This window comes from Pongo abelii, chromosome X (genome assembly GCF_028885655.2).
Source record: "Pongo abelii isolate AG06213 chromosome X, NHGRI_mPonAbe1-v2.0_pri, whole genome shotgun sequence".
Classification (NCBI taxonomy): domain Eukaryota; kingdom Metazoa; phylum Chordata; class Mammalia; order Primates; family Hominidae; genus Pongo; species Pongo abelii.
In genome coordinates this window covers 21,947,256-21,960,878 of record NC_072008.2, presented here as the reverse complement: position 1 = coordinate 21,960,878, position 13,623 = coordinate 21,947,256, and the positions used below count along the sequence as shown (strand labels likewise).

Sequence of the window (13,623 nt, the reverse complement as noted above, 5' to 3'; positions counted from 1 at the left end):
CTCGAACTCCTGACCTCAGGTGATCCACCCACCTCGGCCTCCCAAAGTGCTGGGACTACAGGTGTAAGCCACCGCGCCCGGCCAAAACTAGTTATAATCATTTTTAATGTGTGCATAATATCTAATTGAATGACAATCCAATAATTTAACCATTCCTCAATTAGATATTTTGATTGCTTTTAATTCTTCATAATAATAAATAATGTTAGGCTAAAGAGCTTAATGAATACTATTTTTTCTGTATTTGAAAGTGTTTCCTTAAGCTAGAGTCCCAGATGTGGAGGTAAAGAGTCAAAGGAAATGGATATGTTTATAATGTTCATTATCTGAAATTCTCTTTACTTGGACCCTATTGAGCAACTTTTTTCAAGAACTTCTATGTCCCTTTTTATATACCTGCTCCATTCCTAAGTTCTCAGACATCTTTCCAGTATTATACTTTTCTCTGACCCCTCTCTAAATTTACATACTTAAGACTGTCATACATACCCTCTATATCACAAAATATCCTGCTTACCTTACCTTTATTTCAAATAAATCAGTAAGCTTGGTCCAATAGGATATTTCTTCCTTCTCTTTATTATTTTCTGCATGTACTAGTGAGTGAGATAAAGTGAGAATTTGAATATGTGATAATACCAACAGATGGTAGGTCTTATTTGCTGGCAACAGTACACGATTGCCCATCTGTCTCTGCCATGATTCACACAGGGTATCAGAGGTACCAGAATACTGAATACAGAATACTTTCAACAACACAGAGTGCCATGGTTTGGAGAATTAATACTGAACAAGGCTGTCGGGAATTATAGAGTAAACAGAAAGTATGTTACTTAAGCTACAAGAGCTCATGTCAAAGTCAGGATTCATAACATTCTTAAACTTATACATGAATATGCATGGTGGGCTCCAGAGGGCAGCTGACTTCTTAATGGTTCCAAAGCACGGACTCCTAATAGAGCTGACGTTTTTGTGAGTACTATGAATAAACTGAGTGGCAAAGAGAAGAAATAATTTCTTCTCTAAACAACGTTTTGCCATTCTAATTCTAGCAGGCAGATAAGCCAATGATCATATTTTCTCCAACTGGCTTCTTTCCCTCTTACCCTCTTTCTTGGTGAACAAGAACCAATCGTGTAACCTGAGAGTCATCCTAAACTTTTCCTTCTCCCTCCAGCCTCACATTCGATTAATCACCAAGGTCTGAGAATTCCACTCCAAAAGGTTACTTGAATCCATCCCCTTCATTCTCCTTGCCACTAATTTTATATCTTTATCACTTCTAAAATAAATTACTGCTCTTAAATGATCTCCACATCTTCAGTCTAATGACTTTGGTCCATTTTGTACAGACTTGCTACCTACAGGTAAAATATAAACTTCATAACCTAGACCCTACCTGTATCTCCCACCTTATATCCTGCACTATCCTGTTCTCTTGCCTCCAGTCCCACCTATCCTCCCACCATATACCTAGAGGTATAAAACTTTAAGTAAAATTATTTATAGTTCCTTGAAGAATTATTTGTCTCTCTTAAAAGTAGCGCATAGGCTGAGCGCAGTGGCTCATGCCTGTAATCCCAGTCCTTTGGGAGGCCAAGGCGGGTGGATCACCTGAGGTCGGGAGTTCAAGACCAGCCTGATCAACATGGAGAAACCCCGTCTCTACTAAAAGTACAAAATTAGCCAGGCGTGGTGGTGCATGCCTGTAATCCCAGCTACTCAGGAGGCTGAGGCAGGAGAATCGCTCGAACCCGGGAGGCGGAGGTTGTGGTGAGCTGAGGTCGCGCCATTGCACTCCAGCCTGGGCAGCAAGAGCAAAACTGCGTCTCAAATAATAATAATAATGATAATAAAATAAAAAATAATAGAGCATAATGTCTATAGGCTGTAAGATCAGTGATGATGGATCTACTAGTTACGAGCTGTGACCACAGGCAAGTGCCTTAACGTGTCTGTGGCTTGATTTTCTCATCTGTAAGGCAGGGAATGTTTGCTGAAGAAATAAATAATTTCTTCTGAGGCCTCACCTGGTAAATCTTTTTAATCTCTAAGAAAGAGCTATGGCCATAGGAGAGATTATTGTTCTCTACAAATGACTTCTAAATCTTCCCAGTGACCCAGCCTAGTAGAGGACACAAAGAGACAAGAAAAAAAAACCCAATCTGTTACTAATCCTTAGTCTACTCCATTAATAAGAACATGATTAAAAACAACATCCATGACTCATGGAAATGGGAACTATAAATGTAAAAATGTGAAATAAAAGTGAGCCAATGTAAAGCCCCCTTCCAAACTTTGGAGACATAAAATGATAAGGTATAGGTCTACACATGAGTTTTAAAGGAGTACAACTCAGCACATTATTCTTCACATTAAGAAATCACAGTGACTATTCAGAAAGGTCTTATATCTTTAACTAAAAGGATATTATTGGTTAGGCTCTGAAGGCCATGAAAAGGAAAGGGAAACACTTTGCATATAATTAGAATGCAATTTACTTATACATTATAGAGATCTTAAATCAGCATGCTTATTCTTTGAAAGTAACAATCATTTAACATCTTAAAAAGACAGTCAGTCACATATCTGTGTAATTGCTGACAGTCTTACACAGAGAACATTTGTTCTCTGTTACCATTAATATTACAACTACTACCAATATTTCAACAATTCCTTGCTGTATTCTTATTAATTTTTTTGTGTAAGCGGGTAATTTGAAAATTATGAGACTTTTAATTTATTTTCATATTTATATTATGGATAGGAGTTACACTAGATCAGAAGTGGTATCTTGCATCTCTATTTCGATAGTTATTTAAAGCAAAAAGACGATACTTACCACAACTTGTAACACCTGTTCATTGTGAAGCGAGGAGGAGGAAGAGGAAGAAGATGAAGAAGAGGAAGAGGAAGAAGAAGAGGAAGAGGAAGAAGAGGAGGAAGAATAAGAAGAGGGAGAGTCAGCCATCATTTGTGCCAAAGTCTGCATCAGCGTTTTTCCAAGGAGAAAAAATGAGCTAAACATGGCAATTACGCCAAACACCATTCCAAAATTGAACCTGTCAAAAGGGAAAAAAATCATGTTAATTTACAATTTCTCTCAATTCATGGACTAGCAAATTCACTGAGCAGCCACACTTCATAGCTTTAAAATAATGGCTAAAAAATTTCAGTAACTCTGCTTCTTTTTCCTACATGAACTTCAAATATTTGACTGAAGTATGAGCACTAGTTTAAGCAGTTCTATAATTTATAATTCTTTTTTTTATTATTTAAGTTTTAGGGTACATGTGCACAATGTGCATAATTCTCTGATAACTTAAGAATCTGAATATCATTCCCGATAAAAAAGTTTGTTTCCTCTCATGCACTTGCTCATTTACATAACATTGTTTTGATCTTGTCCTTATATCGTTATGAAAGCCCTTTTGATGTTATAGACATCCATCCTTTTTCATCTACCTCGTCTATTGTCTGCATTGTATTTCAGCTTTACTTTGTGATAAAATGAGCTTAAATATTAACATGGTATAATTTAATAATAGTTTCTTTTTTCTATTGTTTTAATTATTAGAAGCTACCATTGGATAGTGGAGATAATCTGCCATGTTTTCTAACTTTGATAAGTTGTGCTTTTCAAGGAACTTGTTTATTTCATTAAAACTGTCAAATTTATAGGCACAGAATTTTCTTAATAGTCTTACTATGTTTTTAATGTCTATAGAATCTGTAGTAATGTCCTCTTTTCAATTCCAATTTTTGTTTTTGAGACAGGGTCTCACTCTGTCACCCAAGTTGGAGTGCAGTGGCACGGTCACAGCTCACTGCAGCGTTGACCTCCCAGGGCTCAGGTGATCCTCCCATCTCAGCCTCCCAAGTAGCTGGGACTACAGACCCATACCACCACGCCTGGCTAAGTTTTATATTTTCTGTAGAGATGGGGTTTCGCCATGTTACCCAGGCTGGTCTCGAACTCCTGGGCTGAAGCAATCCGCCCATCTCGGCCTCCTAAAGTGCTGGGATTACAGGCATGGGCCACTGTGCCTGGCCTCAATTCTCATTTTTAATTACTTATGTTTCTTTTTTCTTCATCAGTCATGGTAGGGATTTATCAATTAATATTTTCTATTTATTTATTTATTTATTTGAGACAGGGTCTTGCTGTGTCACACAGGCTGCAGTGCAGTGGTGTGATCTTGGCTCTCTGCAACCTCCGCCTCCCAAGTTCAAGCGATTCTCATGCCTTAGCCTCCCGGGTAGCTGGGACCACGTGCGCCACCATGCCCAGCTAATTTTTGTATTTCTAGTAGAGACAGGGTTTCACCATGTTGGCCAGGCTGGTCTCGAACTCCTGGCCTCAAGCAAGCCACCTGCCTCAGCCTCCCAAAGTGCTGGGATTACAGGTGTGAACCACTGCGCCCGGCCCAATTAATATTTTCAAAGAACTAACTTTTGGCTTTGCTGATTTTCTCTATTGTATATTTTCTATTTCACTGATTTCTGTTCTTTATTATATCCTTCTTTGCACTTTGTATGCTTTGATCTGCTATTGCATTTTCTGCTAACTCTGATGATCTGATTGTTTACATTTAGCTCTAATCCATTTGGGGCTAAGTTTTTAACAAAAAGAAATTTAGACCATGCCACCCCTGACCCTCACATTCTCTCATCTACAGAACCTGCCAGTATCTTGGGTGTCCCAGAGATCATTGTAAAGCCCCTAACCATAAATTGCCATAAATGCCTTGATTTTTAATGTATGCAAGCCACAATGATACAATCCCATAAGGTTATATAAAACCAGAAAGTTTTAATATTGTCAATATTTTAAAACTCAGAAAACTGCAAAGTAATGGAAATAGTTAATTTAACAAGCTGTCTGTCGTGATCACTTAATGATTAACCTAAACCAAACAAAAGAAGATGAAGAATACCATTGGTAAAGCATCCTTGCTTTCCGCCGTCCCCAACTGTAAAAGGCACGATTGAAAACAGCAGTTTGCCATCTTATGTGGAAAGGGGAGATGCTCAATCCGTTGTTTTCCAGCCAGTCTTCATAAGAATGTTTAAAATAGACAGATGACTAAGAGAGAAAGAAAAGTTCTACATCACTCAGTTTTGAAGAACAATTTATAATGTGTAAGAAAATAACACAAAGTATTTTCTAGAGGAAATCAAGATGCTGACTTCCCAAATGTTTATCATCTTAAAGCTTTATGTTTATTCTTCAGAATATTAAAGGTCACAGACCTAACTGGTCTACTGAGATTAGGGTCTGGTAAACTATGGGCCACAGGCCAAATCCGAACTACAGACTGTTTTCACACAACTTGTGAGCTAAGAATAGTTTTCACATTTTTAAGGGATTATAAAAAGACAATAAAAACCAAAAATATGTGACAGAGACCCTGTGTGGCCCAAAAAGCCTAAAATACTTACTACCAAGCACTTTACAAAAAGTTTGCTGACCCCTGCTTAGAACAGTGTTGTCCAATAGAAATATGTGAGCCACAAATGTAAGCCACATATACAACTTTAAATTTTCTAACAGCCAAATTTTAAATATTAATTTTCATATACTTATACCCCAAAATATCCAAGATATTTCAACATGTAATCAACATACACTATTGTTGAGATACTTTACTTTTGGGGGGGTATTAATTCGTTGAATTTCAACATCAACTTTATACTTACAGCACATCTCAGTTTGGACTAGCTCTGATTAAAGGCTCAATAACCACATGTGGCTAATAGCTGCCATATTGGACAGCACTGGTCCAGAAGCCTTGTGTTATAATTAAAAAAAAAAAAAAAACCCTACCAATCCAAGAGAAGGGACAGTTGCGATCAGTGTTTTCTTTCTTCTTCTGAGCAACAACCCTAAGAAATTAGGCCAACCTCGATCATATAAAAAGTAAAAAACTTATCTAAAGCCATCTTGGGCTCAATAATGTCCCTTAAATTCTCTGGGGTTGTGGGGATAGGGGCTTATACACAGCCCCAACAAGAGTTTTACCTTTAGGGAAGTTTGAAGTCCTTTACTAATATAGGATTTTGGATGACATAAGGCTGTGTTATATACCTGACACAGTTACAGTAAGTACAGTAAATATTGTCATATTCATGCCCACCCATGTGAGAAACTTATCTGTCCAAGAAGGAAATCTTAGCCCTATCATAGTCTTAAAAAATGACCATAGTCTGAATATAGGTAGCTGTTTGCTTTGGATCTGTAGTGTTATCTGCTCTCAGTCTTCAGGTAGTTAAATTTTAAGTGTACTTGTTTTCCAAGACTTGGAAAAGGAGTGACACACTTCTCCAACAGATGTCTATGCAGAAATCCTAGAAAAGCCCAGGGTGGATCAGCAGAACAAGCTGGAAGCAGAGAAACTAAAGGTGCAGGCTCCTAAAAGTTGAGGTCTCTCCATTTCCCAGGCAGATACTCCGAGTGGGCGTTAGGTCTTTTGCTCAGAGGATGGTGCATTCTTAAGGAGCTAGGGGTTGTTACTGAAACCAGTGACATCTTGGTCACCTCACACACTTGTGACTAGGGACTGTAAAAGTTCTTTTTATTTTAGATTTTTTTCACATACGCAACATGAAGAAATCATGTGGCTTTGTGTATGTGTCTTACTATGTTGCTCAGGCTGGCGTGGAACTCCTGGCCTCAAGCGATCCTCCCGCCTCTTCCTCCCAAGTAGCTGGGACTACAGGCTGCATGCACCACCATGCCTGGCTCATGTGGCTTTTTCAAACAACAAAATCATTGTGGCCTGTATTGCTTATGACATGTTAACCACTATGCCAAGTACTTTAAATCAGTGCTTTTTCTTTTGAGACAGGGTCTTGCTCTGTCACCCAGGCCAAAGTGCAGTGGCACGATCTTGGTTCACTGTAACCTCTGACTCTCAGACTCAAGTGATCCTCCTACCTCAGCCTCCAGAGTAGCTGGGACTACAGGCATGCACCACCATGGTTGGCTAACTTTTAAATTTTTTGTAGAGATAAAGTCTCATTATATTGCCCAGGCTGGTCTCAAACTCCTGGACTCAGGCAATCCTCCCACCTCAGCCACTCCCAAAGTGCTGGGATTACAGGTGTGAGCCACTGTGACCGGCCACATCAGTGCTTTTCAAACACAAACAGGTGCAGAGGAGTCACCTGGGATCTTGCTAAGATGCAGATTCTGATTCCCTAGGTCAGGGGTGAGGCCTGGGATTCTGCATTTCTAACAAGCTCCCAAATGATGCAAGTGCTACTGGTCCTTGAACCTCAAGATGAGGAGCGAGACTTTATGTGGATACACTAATGTAATTCTCTCTATAATCTTAGGAGATCCTTACTATTATCTCTATTTAAAGATGAGAAACCAAGGCACAGATAGCAATTTTCCCAAGGTCACATTGGCTAGAAGCCCAGCCCTGGATCTAAGGCTACGCTATATAACCTCCTGCACTCTACAAGTTTAAATGATAGAAGGAAAAGTCTCATTTCATTTTATTGTTAAAGCTAAAACACGCAATACTATGGTTTTCTATTTTAAATGGTATTCATAACATGAAGATTTTGCTATTCATAACTGGAATTTTTATTAAACATTTGAGAATTTATATGATCTTATTCCACATATATAGTTACTCTTCCCCATCCCCACCCCCCAATACTCAATTCCAAAAGCTTGCCTGAAGCATGTGGTCAGATGACTCTTCCTGATTTTTTGCTACCCTTCTCAAATAACTGGAAAATGGACCGTGCACCCAGGGTATCTGGTTAGTGTGAAGAAGTGGGGTGCAGGGTGTAAATCAGAATTCAAGTAGTCAGAAACTGGTTATGTAAATCCTTGCTGTTTGAGTGTGCTACTTTGAAGTACACGCTGTGATCTGGCAGCATGAGTAGCACTTGGGAACTGGTTAGAAATGCAGAATTTTAGGCCTTGCCGCAGACCTGCTGAATCGGAATCTGCATTTTGACCGCAAATCAGATGATCATATGCATTTAAAAATTTGAGACTACTGATTTAAATCACGACTTGATTTAGATTCATTCCAATATCTGAGTCTCTAGAGCGTCTTGACCTTAAAAACAATAAGGGAAAGCACTGTCTTTACTAAGCAGACGTTTTCTTTTCCTCCCTGCTGCACCGCAGCTGCTGGGTCTGGCAGGGCCCCGGCCCTCCCGATCCCACCACTGGCGCCTCCCGGGCAGGACCCGAAGGCTGAAGGGCCTGCACTGCCCCGCACTGCGACAGTGGCAGCCGCGCAGGCCGCCACACCCCTCCCGCGGCCGGCAATGTTTTATTTACTCCACCGGGCCGATCCACCACGCGGACTGTCGCACGTGGGCACCGTCCAGCCCGGGAGGCGCCAGGCAGGGGAAGAGAAAAGAAGGCCTTGCGCTCCGGCCATGGGCACCGCGGGCTTGGACCTTAGGCCCAAGGCCCTCACCTTCAGCACCAAGTCGGTCAGGTAGACGACAGTCCAGCCACCCACCACCACCACCACCAGCGACACCGGAATCATGGCGGCGGCGGCGGCAGAGGAGGGAAGGCGAGCCCCGGCGTCCTCCTCCCTGCACCGCCAACAGCTGACTGCGCGCGCCTTACAGCCCCAGCATCCGCTCAGGAACCAAGCTACCGCCGGCTCCTTCCTTGCGGTGGCACGGTTTCCCACCGGACTCTTCCAGTGGGGACATACAGGAGGATTTGCTAGTACCGGAAATGGCGCGGGGGCTTATTTTTGCGGGCGCTCGGGCGCTGCCGTCCTGGCAGTAGTTAGAACTTGGCGTCTAGTCTTGTAGCGATTTCTTAGGCTTTGGCCCTCCCTGCTGTCTACTCTCCATGCTCGCCAGTTCTGGTCAGGGGTTTGCTGTTTCTTTTAACCCATGAGGATTTGGGGTCGTCTAAAGTAATCGTCTCTCCTTCCCCGACCCTGTCATAGATATCCAGATTTAATTATGTTTATCCTTTTTACTGAAGTGTAAATTTACATGTAATGAAATCATACATACAGAGCTCAATTGTCCATTTCTGTGAGTTTTGATAAATACATATATATCCGTGTACCCTAATCAAAATAGAGAAAATTTCCCTCTCAGGAATTTCCTTCTTGCGTCCCTTCCTAGTCAATAGCCCTTCCCTCTGTTCTGATTACTTTTAACTTTATGTAAATAGAATGCAATAAGTACTCTTTGTGTCTGGCTTGTATCGTTCAACATGCTTTTTGAAATTTATCCATGTTGATTAAATTAGGCTTTTTTCAACCTTTTATAATATTTGAGATGGTGCTATGGTTAAAAATCAGAACTCTGAACACCTACACATTTTAATGTTGATGTATACCTGATTATATATTGAACTAGAGCAGCAGTTCTTAACCTTACCTGCACTTTAGGATCACCAAGGTCTTTTAAAATTCCCGATGCCTGTTCTGTATCCTCGACCAATTAAATCAGATGCTCAGTGGGACCCAAGCATTTATACTTTTTAAGCTCCTCAAGTCATTGCACTGTACAGCCAAGGTTGAGAACCACTGAACTAGATAATCTCTAAGAGGAAAGAAAACTATTTATTGGGTTTTTTTTACGTTCTATTTATATGCATCTTTAAAAGTTATTTGTTTCAGCTTTTCTGGAAAAGCATCATTAGCTATAATAATGCTAATACCAAAATATTGAGAACATAATACTATCTCAAGAACAAGTATCCCAAATAAAAATGTATCCTCAACCCCCTTCCAAGTAAAAATATACAATAATACCAGAAACCTATATTACAAATATTGCTACTAATTTGCCTCATTCTCCCTGCTTTTCCTAAAGTTTTACTCACTTAGGGACATGTTTCTCCAGCTTCAAGACAGCTTATGACTGTTTTACATATCTTTGCCTATTTGTGTGTGTATGTGTTGTTATAAATGATTTCAGTTTTCTTTGGACATAGCTGGGTGTAAATTATAAAAGTTTGTATTCAAGCACCCTGTTACTCCACAGTTTTCCATATACAAGTATCCCAAAAGACTTAGTGCTGTTTTAAGCTTTAATAATTTCTGAAGTATTAATGCTACAAACCTGCAAAAAGTCACTTGAAGGTTTATTTAAATTTCTTATATGCTTATTTTATTTTGTGAATTTTGAACATTTTTAAATTTTTTAGTCCCTTTAACAGAAGATGGCAAACATTGACTGAAACAAAAAATTAAAACACATTTACTGTTCAAAAATTCACAAACCAAATAGGCAGTTAAATAATTTTATAGTTAATACAGTTAAATAATTTTACTTTCAAATAATGTATGAGTTCATATAATTTATACTCCTGAAGTTATTAAAAGCTTAACACTATACTGAGACTTTTTTTTTTCTTTTTTGAGACGTAGTCTCACTCTTGTCGCCCAGGCTGGAGTGCAGTCGCACGATCTTGGCTCACTGCAACCTCCGTCTTCCGGGCTCAAGCAATTCTCCTGCCTCAGCCTCCTGAGTAGCTGGTTATGGGCACATACCACCACTCCCAGCCAATTTTTGTATTTTTAGTAGAGACAAGGTGTCACCATGTTGGCCAGGCTGGTCTCGACCTCTTGATCTCAGGTGATCTGCCAGCCTCCGCCTCACAAAGTACTGGCATTACAGGTGTGAGCCACCACGCCTGGCCATATACTGAGACTATGGATACACTATTGTGTTTGTTCTGACCTTTGTCTGTTCTTATATAATGACTCTATAGTTTTTAACAATATTCTTCTCTGGGAGCAGAATATTAACTTAAGAACCGAAATGTCTTCTCTTTGGTTAGCCTGCAGCCTTGTCTGGACCACTTACTGGGACAAGTACCAGCAACCATGTGGCTATCTGATAGCCCAAAGTACACAGGAAATGCGTTGGTTGTTCTTTTCTGTTTCCAGCCTAAAAATTTAGTTATTCAACTGACTTGGTGTTTTCATCAGGGACTCAGCAGTCAAAACAAAGCACTGAATTGAATCCTGCTGGCTGCTGAAATTTAGCAGTAGTGGAAGCCAGCTGGTGGCAGCAGAAGAGACAAGATAGAGGATGCAAGGTGGCAGCAAAAAATGCCTGAATTCTAGAAGATCAAGGTATTCTTCCTTGGAATAAATTTGTGACTTAATTTACAAATTGTTTCAGGTTTCTGTGAAGTGTGTATTTTAAATTAAGGACACATAACCAAGATTTAATTTATGTCATTTGTATGTGTATTATTTTTAGAGGGGCACGGAATATACATATATTGGCTGAATGCAAAGCACCTGCATGTTAAAAGTCAATATTTGGCTGAAGCAGAATATCACCATCATATAATAAACTTCAGCGATAAAAAATACATGAAATATAAAAATTAAAAATTAAATGTTTATATTAGTTTTATTGAAAATATTACTATTCAGTTAGTCATTACACAATGTATGCATATTTCAAAATAACATGTTGTACATGATAAATATATACAATTTTTATTTTTCAATTATAAAGTATTGCTATTTAAATTTTTAAAGTTTGACATGGCATTCAGAAACGTATTTCTCATCAATGTGAGCTGATAGTTTGCTTCTGGGATCATTATAGTCTACATTTATGGCATTAACTTGCAGCAGTCAGTATAATCTAGCTTATGCTTTGGAAACCAACCCTAAAATTCAAGTGGCTTAAAACAACAAAGATTTATTTTTTGTGTGTGCTAGTTGGCAGGACATGCAGGTAGGAGGGTAGCAGGCTGATGGAGACTCCACCATTTTATCATGTCCACATCACAAGATGACGCTTAGGGTTCACCAAGGCAGGGAAAGAAGTGGACTAGGGAGTCTACCACTGGCAGTGAAATGCTATAGCTCAGATAGTCACATATTACTTCTATTCATGTTTCATTATCAAAACTAGTCAAGTAGCTGTGCCTAACTGAAAAGGGCAGGGAAAGTGTAATCCCTTGTATACCTGGAAGTAGAGAAGAACATGCCTGGAAGTAAACAGTTGTGAACCCAAAAGTATCTGAGACAGGTCTCAATTAACTTAGAAAGTTTGTTTTGTCAAGGTTAAGGTCGCACCTGTGACACAGCCTCAGGAGGTCCTCACGACGCGTGCCTAAGGTGGTCGGGCACAGCGTGGTTTTATATATTTTAGGGAGACATGAAATATCAATCAATATGTGTAAGATGTACATTGGTTTGGTCCGGAAAGGCGGGAGAACTCGAAGTGGTGGCTTCTAGGTCATAGGTAGATAAGAGACTAAAGGCTGCATTCTCTGGGGTCTTTGATCAGTCTTTTGCTGAATACACGATTTACACGTTGAGGGGTAGAGAAATAGTTACTTATGCCTTAGTCTGATTCAGTGACTGCATTTTTACATAAACAAAGGAAGCAATCCAGCCAGGTGGGGTGGCTCATGGCTGTAATCCTAGCACTTTTGGGAGGCCGAGGCAGGTGGATCACCTGAGGTCAGGAGTTTGAGACCAGGCTGGCCAACATGGCAAAACACCATCTCTACTAAAAATACAAAAATTAGCCGGGCTTGGTGGCAGGTGCCTATAATCCCAGCTACTCGGGAGGCTGAGGCAGGAGAATCGCTTGAACCTGGCATGGGGGTGGGATGGGAGGCGGAGGTTGCAGTGAGCCAAGATCACACCACTTCACTCCAGCCTGGGCAAAAGAGCAAAACTCCATCTTAAAACAAAACACAAAAAACAAAAACAAAGGAAGCAATCAGATAAACATTTGTCTTAGGTGAGTCGCAGAATGACTTTTAGTTCTGTCTTTTTTGTCCTGCACCTATGAAGATAAGCTATCAATTTACATTACCAAGGTAAAATTCAACAGAACTGTTTTAGGGAAATTCCTTGTGGGCCAGTTATGAGGGAGGTATGTAGCTTTTTAAAAATCATCTATGTAGCTATCTTATTTAGGACCAAAATGGGAGGCAGGTTTGCCTGATGCATTTCCCAGCTTGACTTTTCCCTTTGGCTTAGTGATTTTGGGGTCCCAAGATTTATTTTCCTTTCACACAGTTTTTGTTTTGTTTTGTTTTGTTTTTGTTTTTGTTTGTGTTTTTGAGACAGTGTCTTGCTTTGTTGCCCAGGCTGGAGTGCAGTGGCACTATCACAACTCACTTCAGCCTCAACCTTCTGGGCAAGTGATCCTCCCAGCTCAGCTTCCGAAGTAGCTGGGACCACAGGTGCATGCCAGCATGTCTGGCTAATTTTTTAAAAATGTTTTTGTAGAGATGAGGGCCTCGCTTTGTTGCCCAGGCTGGTCTCAAACTCCTCGACTCAAGCAGTCCTCCCACCTTGGCCTCCCAAAGTACTGGGATTTACAGGTGTGAGCCACTGTGCCTGACCTTAATGCCAGTGTTATGTACCACATAAATAGATGTTCACTTTCACCTTAAGAGCAGGATTTTTGAGTTTTTCCTGCTTGTGAAATTTTAAGGTGGCAAAGCTAAAATTCTGCTTTAAATTTACCCTTGCAAGATGTGAAGAATTTCCTAGTAATACTTTTTCTTGTAAGACTTATGGCCTAAGTGGAATTAAGAAACACAAAATTAAATATAGTTGTTTATTTTAGGGTTTGTTGCTGCAGCATAACATAGCAAAAGCTGAGCAATGCTAGTTGTTAATAATT

The 13,623-nt window shown here is 40.0% G+C and overlaps 1 protein-coding gene across 4 annotated transcripts in view; it reads right to left on the bottom strand.

Moving 5' to 3' along the window:
• Positions 1-8,743, bottom strand: part of LOC100454671 (membrane-bound transcription factor site-2 protease-like) — a 46,286-nt gene extending 37,543 nt beyond the window's left edge. For 2 of the 4 annotated variants that reach the window (XM_002831449.6, XM_009234649.3), the window contains exons 1-3: positions 8,451-8,676; positions 4,938-5,086; positions 2,843-3,062 (exon numbers count right to left, since the gene is read on the bottom strand). In XM_002831449.6, the coding sequence (XP_002831495.1) occupies positions 2,843-3,062; positions 4,938-5,086; positions 8,451-8,525 (444 nt within the window). In that variant the 5' untranslated portion in view covers positions 8,526-8,676. Of the gene's footprint in view, positions 1-2,842; positions 3,063-4,937; positions 5,087-8,450 lie in introns of all 4 variants that reach the window. The other 2 variants (XM_009234648.3, XM_054544399.2) reach the window with 2 other exon arrangements.
• Positions 8,744-13,623: the final 4,880 nt, after the last annotated feature.